General features: G+C 37.7%; 1 protein-coding gene across 1 annotated transcript in view; it reads left to right on the top strand.

Annotated features, from left to right (window-relative positions):
- Positions 1–1,817, top strand: part of cdh12b (cadherin 12b) — a 235,316-nt gene extending 233,499 nt beyond the window's left edge. Inside the window, exon 12 of the mRNA XM_079801388.1 lies at positions 509–1,817. Coding sequence (XP_079657514.1) covers positions 509–1,029 — 521 coding nt within the window. The 3' untranslated portion in view covers positions 1,030–1,817. The remainder of the gene's footprint in view (positions 1–508) is intronic.
- Positions 1,818–7,688: the final 5,871 nt, after the last annotated feature.

Below are 7,688 nucleotides of genomic sequence, written 5' to 3'. Positions count from 1 at the left end.
CACATGAATCGGCACCTCTGAGTCCAGACCTTAAATTCACTGAAAGTCTTTGGGATGAGTCGTGACAGAGTGCTGGACTCTTGCATTGTATGACTCTTACATGTATATGTGTGTACCTAATAAAGTGGCCGACCTGGGGTGCGTTTCCCAAAACCATAGTTGCTAACCTGTTAGCAACTTAGGTCGTTGGCAATGGGAAATTGCATTGCAACCACCAAAGTTGCTAACTTAGTTAGCAACTATGGTTTTGGGAAATGCACCCCTGCTCTACTGTCGACATGGCAGCAACTTTAGGCACAAAGATTGGTCAGGACGATCAGCTGAAGTTCAAACTGAGCATCGGAATGGGGAAGAAATGCGATTTATGTGACTTTGAATGTGTCATGGTTGTTGGTGCCAGACGGCTGTTCTGAGTATTTCAGAAACTGGGATTTTCACACAAAACCATCTACAGAGAATGTTCTTAAAAATGTTGAATTTTCATTTCCGTTCTGCTTGTTTCCTGCAGTGATCGTGGTGCTCTACGTGGGGGTTCGGCGGCAGAAGAAGAAAGAGACTCTCATGACGTCCAAAGAGGACATCCGTGACAACGTCATCCATTACGACGATGAAGGAGGAGGCGAGGAGGACACACACGCCTTCGACATGGGCACCCTCCGCAACCCCAAAGTCATCAAGGAAAACCTGTTTCGCCGAGACGTTAAGCCAGAGTTGGGTTTGTGTCCACGGCGGCCAATAGCCTCGCAGAACAGCGCTGACATCAGCAACTTCATCAGTCAGCGGCTGCAAGAGCACGACGGTGACACTTCCGCCCCGCCATATGACTCGCTGGCCACATACGCCTACGAGGGCGAGGGCTCGGTGGCGGAGAGTTTGAGCTCTATAGAGTCTGTAAAGGGTGAAACAGAGGAGGACTACGATTACCTCAACGAGTGGGGGCCTCGCTTCAAAACCCTCGCAGGGATATTCGAACGATCAGAGAGCCAATCAGACGTAACATCCAGCACCACCACTGAAAACAAACACTGATGTTTTTTTTCTCTCTCTTTGCTTTGAAACAAACATAGATGTGTGTTTAACTTTGACTTTTCTTTTACAAGGTTTCACTATATTATTTTGTAGTGGTTCTTTTTAAACTTTTTAGTTCGCCTTGATTTCATACTCAAAACAAGAGAGGATAAAGGAAGCCAGAATAAAATGCAGCCTTTGGATTATCTGTAAATGAATGTTGGAGGTTTTTGGTCATATTTATTCAGCTTTGCTTTTCACAACAAAAAAAAAGAAAAAGAAAAAGAACCACATAGAAGATGCAAAATTTTTCTGACATCCTTAAAAAGTGCCTCAATGGAGTCGGTTTGTTATTCTTCTTTTTATGGTTTAGCTTGGTTTTGTCACCCTTCTTAAGGATGAGTGGCGTCCCTAACCGGAGCTGACCGTGACCTGGATTCCAAGCTTCGGTGGAGGGAGTTTTGAGGAGGAAATGTCTACACGGGCCGCGTTTGGCCAAAGATGCTTTTTGAATGTTATTTATGATTCTATTTATTTATTTGTGAGGCTGTTGAGACGGGTTGTAATGTTTTGTTGTGTATTTATCTATTTATCATGATTTCAAATCGAATATGAATTTCTTATTTTTTTGAAGACACAAGGATTTTCATAATTATTTGCTCCTCACGAGGACATGGACATTGTAGTCCCAAGAGGAACTTGTATAGACTTGTACTTGTTGTAAAAAAATCTACTTTAGGGCTAAACATGAACTATTACAGTTGAGTCCTGTAATAAACACAGTTTTCTTAAATAAACACCACTTGGAGAAAAAAAAAAAAAAAACATTTTCACTGCTTAAACGTGTTCTGGTTTGGTGTAGAATTGTAGAATCTAAAGATCCAAAAGACAACAAGGTATGTCCCCGATGCTTGAATTTCTCTAAAGGAAATAATAAGCTGTGATTGTGCTTGAGATATGCTGATATAATAGTCCGATCGGAGTGAGACTGCTGAAAATGTGATGGGTCATCAAATATACTCTTTGATCTTATCATGGCGTCTGCTGAGTAGGAAGGAGATTTCTTGAATCACACACTACCAATCAATGAAAGAAGGCTCCATACAAGGCACACACACACATCTTTCTCTGTGCAATACAACCAGAATGAGTCCATAGATGGTTTTCAAGCATTAGATTAGAGAGATTTTACCAGATAAACACACTGTAAAAAAAAGAAAAGTTGACATAATTTGCTGCACAGCTTTTTTTGAGTTTACTCAACTTTTAAACAAAGTAGTCACTTAACTCAATTTAAGATCTTTTGTTCAGCAAATTGAGTTTAGCGTTTTTTGATTTCGTGTTGAAAACTGTTTATTGTTTTATGTCACCATCATGGTGATCAGTGTTTTATTTAGTTGGGCAGTTTGACGACTTTTTAATGTTAGTGTTTCTCTGGCTACTGTAACTGAGTTTGCTATGGCAAGAAAAGCAAGATAAAACACAATCAGATGCTGTCGGCCTCTCGATGATAAGAATATAATCATTGTGTAGTGGCTTAATTCACTGATTTTATGACTGAGTTTAAAGGGGTGATGAATTGAGAAATCAACTTTCCTTTGAGCCTTTGATATATAAAAGTCCATTGTGATATAAGTATATCCTGTAAGTTTCAGAGCTGAAAACGTCCTTGTTAGTCAAAGAAAAGCTTTTATTGACACCAGGCCCCGAAAACGAGAGATCTCAGTATATGTCGACCACTGACGTCATAGAATGTAGAAGCACCGCCTCAAGCCCAGGGCTTAATTTGAGCCGGAACATGTTCCGGCACCTCCGATGTTGGACCCGGAACCTTTTTTATTGAATCCGGCACCTCATATGTCACTATTGAGTGTTTTTCTTCTTTTTTTTTCTTGGTTAATTTAATAGTCTGAAAAATAACTGCTTGTGAAAACAATTGATGCAGTGTATTTATTTTATTTTTTTACATTTCGCACCCGTGCAGTGCATGTTCTGAAATTAAAATAAAAATTGCCTTAAATAGGCTACACGCGGCCTTGTTTGTTTTGCGGTCTATTGACGATGCAATTCTCTGCTGATGCAAGCCGCGAGAAAGCCCTGGTCTGTTGTAGAAAGGATACTGATCCATCCAATGCAACAAATATATTTAATGGCTAATGTATGCATAGGCCTATGCTGAGTTTAATTTATTTATGATAAGATGCGCTGCAGATGTGCCTCCATGTCACAGTTATTATATTGTCTGTTATATTTGCTTTTTATTTATTAATTACAAGCAATTAGTTGATGCAACATTTACTACAATTAATATACAATTTATACAAAACGAAATTTGTTTTAAAGAAGGGCTTCATACAAAACGAAACTTAATATTAAACAGAATATAATAACCTCCAAACTAATTTCTGACCCACGCATCTTTGCACTTTTCATAATCAGATGAAATGTAAAAATAGCTCAATAATCCACTCTATGCAGGCGCGCGCTCATGAACCGTTCACTGGTAAAACAATGCTCGCTCAAATCCTGCTCAGACATGACATGCATCTGTACTAAAGGCCTACTTGTTGTAGCCATTAAACAATGTATTTTGTTTGATATTTATGTTTAAATATTTTCAAATTTCATCTGATTATGAAAAGTGCAAAGATGCGAGTGGGTCAGATTAGTTTGGTGGTTATTATATTTTGTTTAATATTAAATTTCGTTTTGTATGAAGCCCTTCTTTAAAATGAATTTCGTTTTGTATAAATTGTATCTTAATTTTAATCAAGGTTTCGTCAGCCAATTGCTTGGATTTAATAAATAACAAGCAAATAGAGTAATAGCAGATTATAAGGGTGAGATGAAGTCGCGCGGGAGCGATCAAATGCATTGCACTTGAGCTGGAGTGCGTCTCATAAATAAACGAAACTCAGCAGCTACTGCCTCACAGACATGAGAAATATGTGTATAGAAAGCTTGAAATGTCTACTTTTCTGTAACTTATAGTTACGAAAAGAAATAGACTAGTCAAGCAATGCACAGTGTTAACGCGAGCAGCTCATGACTGGCGTCTCGGAGCGTTTCTGAATGCTGCGCTTCATCACTGCGTGTGCTGCGAGTTTAACACGCATTTTTAGACTAATCCTGACTTGTGCAACTTTGTACACATTTGTTTCTTAGTTGTAGTATTACTTTGCTAAAAAAATATATTATTTCTGATTATGGCATAGCTTTCTGCCCACCCAATTAGGCTAATAAAGTAATGATTTAAAAAAAACACAAACGATCAAGGGACATCACTGTCACATGGCATAGATGATCGAAATGTGCATTCCGTCTTGCACAGGTGGAGTTCTCCTGTGTCAAATTGTACGCAAACCGGAAATTATAAGGCAGAGAAGTATCTTGTGCGCACGCAAAAGTCTGTATATTTTTATTTATTGCAAAGGTCCCTTTAGGGGCTCCCTAGTTTTTTAATAACTTGGCTGAGAAAAATAAATGATAGGGGGTACGTTATTGAAAAAAGATTGAGAAGCACTGCAGTGAAAATTTGTTTTGTTCCGTTACCTCCAACCTGCGTTTTGAGTCGCCGGATCCATGACAACCATGATAGCCCTGAACACTGCAGGAGTTCACATTGGAGTTCGCAGTGTCGCGTGTGAAATGTCTTCATCCCAGGTACAGTGGCAAATGTTTCAGCATGTCATATGAATATAATTTCATGGGTTTTATTTTTTTTCAAATGCCAAATGATCGCGATGCTCACGTTTACAAGCCAGCGTCATTATAGTAGCCTAGTCTATTGGTTCCCGTTTTACAGAATCTATATGATACTTCAATTCAATGTTTGAGTGGTAGGTAATAACCATATATCGTCAATATTATAATATCAAGCTACCATAGATGAATCTGCAAATTTGAAAAATCGATTTGCATTATAGCTTGAGGCAAGACAAATAAACAAATATCACAGACATGTTAGGTATCCTAAAATATGATTTTGTACGTCTTATGTATTTACTTGCAAGAATGTAGCCCCTCCTCCTTCAGCTCACATCAACGAGCAAACGCTGGCCCAATGTTGATCCTCGTCCTGCCTTTAATCCGATCACTTTCTCGTTTCCTCTTTTTGCTTTCCTCCGACAAAACCTTTGCTTTGTTATTTTTCTGTGCTGCTTCGGCCATGACTATAACATTCGGCAAATAAATGATAGTTGGGCTCGCATGTCCGAATTTAAGGAAGTGGGGGTGGTGGTGGAAGTGACGTATATGCCGTAAAGCGGTCGAATTTTGTAGTTCTTTTTGTTCTCGGGTTACTACCCGAAACCCGAAGTTTAAAAGTACGATTAAAAACGATACAGACCCCGTCAGGCTATGGCAGACGTGTCATTCAACCTATTGTAAGTCGATGTATCATCACAAGAGTCTTTAAAATATATTATGAAGGTTGAAAAGTGACCTAGTGCTGCTTTAAATAGTGAAATAACATTCCTTTCTTGCGCGCGCACGCGCTGTTATATTCACTGATCGGGCGAGCCAAGTAATACAAAAATAACATTTAAATCAATCGCGGGTGGATGAGAGATGAATCATTGTGTTTGTTTGATAAAGATATTTTTCGAGCCCTGTGAACAATTCCCCAGACGCTTTCAAAACAATTTCCACATGTACTGAGGGGAGCTGAATCTCATTAAATATGCAAATCTTATCCAATCCTAGCCGTGGGCGTTTACGTCCAAGTCTTCAGTGCGGCACGCCCATCAAAACCGAGCGTTTTTCAGAGAGCCTCAAAACCAAGGCAGAAAATAGCCCATTACTTATTCATTATGATGTTTTTGAATGTAAAAACCACAAGAACGTCATAAGTTGACCTCAGACAACAGTATAAAAAAATTAAAAAAGCCAGTTCATGACCCCTTTAATATGAGCAATATACTATTAACTTTGTTTTATTGTGATTCTAGAAAAGATCCAGCACTGTTTTAATCAGAAAAGCTGAATAAGGTTTAAAACTGATTGTACACTAAGCACTTTGACCTCCTGTGAGATTTACTCCCACAGACATCAAGACATCCGATATCACTGGTTAAGCCAACTTTTTTGCATTTAATTGTCCAGTTAACTAAAACATAATCATTGGATTTTTTACAGTGCATGTACCATATATTTATTTCACAGAAATAGTAGACAAGAAATAGACAAGAGTATATATATATATATATATATATATATATATATATATATATATATATATATATATATATATATATATATATATATATATATATATATATATTAGATTTATATAGAGTTATATATTCCAGACATAATCTAGAGTTAACAGAGATTTAAACGTGAATACCATAGTAAACAGATCGTTTGGTTATTCATCCACTGGGACATTCATTTATTTGGTAGAGCTAATTAAAATTGGCTCATAATGTACTGTTTTATATCTGTTATTCATGGGACATGAACTCGGACTGCTGTGAAACCCTCTGAGTCCAAATCAAACATCATCATGCAGGCATGTCAATAGAGAACCTCTGAACCTGTTGCATTTGTATTACTTTGTCTTGGGGCACGATCCAGGGCACTCTATGAATATTCAAATCCGCCTGTCATTACTAATTTGCTTAATGACTCTCTCCATGGGAAAGTCGGACAGTGATAAAATCTGCTGATCTTTACAGTGAGCTCTGGAGCTCATTAAACAGCAGGAAGCCACCACTGCTGGAAACACTTAGGATGTTGTGGACGGATAACGTACAGTAAGTTTGGGCACAATAAAATATATGATTTTTCACATTTACAGTTAGGCCTACATTTAATCATTTAGCAGACACGTATGTCCAAAATGATTTATAAATGAGGAAAAGCACCATGAATGCATCATACAGGAGTTAACATATTTAGAGCATAAAGTCACAACTAATGATCGGAAACAAGTGAGCTGAGGGTGAATATATATATATATATATATGGGTTTATGTGAAGATTTTTTAAGTTCACTTAAATTAAAAGTTTTTTTGAAGCTTAATAAATCTTAGAAATTGATAGCTTTCAAATATACTGTACTGTTGAATGTTAATCATTAATGTTAGAAAACAAAACAAAACAAACATCAGTAGCAGTATTAGTATCAGTGATACTGGCTTCATTCATAAAAATATGCTGTTACAAAAAATTCTGTCTTTAAGTTGTTTCTACATTAATTTGGAGAATAACTGTGAAATTATTACAATGTAAAAATATTAAAAACTCGTTTTTGTTTTTTAATCAATTGACAGCACTAATATAAATCAGGAGATTCAGGTCTTACAATTATGTAAATACAACCTCAGATGAACAGCAACTAATGACATATTACACTGTGTCATTATTAGAAGTTCTCGTAATCAATGTGTGGATGCAGGATAGAGGAGAAATGGGCAGGAATAGAGATCTCAGCGACTTGGACCAAATTGTTATGGCACGGTGACCAGGTCAGAGTATCTCTGAAACGGCAAGGCTTGTGGACTACTCCTGATCAGCAGTGCTGAGAATTTACCAACAGTCATCCGAGGAGGAACAAATCACAAACCGGCGACAGGGTGTTGGGCGCCCAAGGCTCATCGATGCACATGGGCAACAAAGGCTATCCCATCTGGTCCGAGTCAACAGAAGGTATACTGTGGCACAAGTCACACACAATT

Source organism: Gobio gobio, assembly GCF_949357685.1.
Source record: "Gobio gobio genome assembly, chromosome: 20".
In the NCBI taxonomy this organism is placed as follows: Eukaryota; Metazoa; Chordata; class Actinopteri; order Cypriniformes; family Gobionidae; genus Gobio; species Gobio gobio.
Note: the sequence above shows the minus strand (reverse complement) of the source record. Positions and strands in the feature narration are given on the sequence as shown.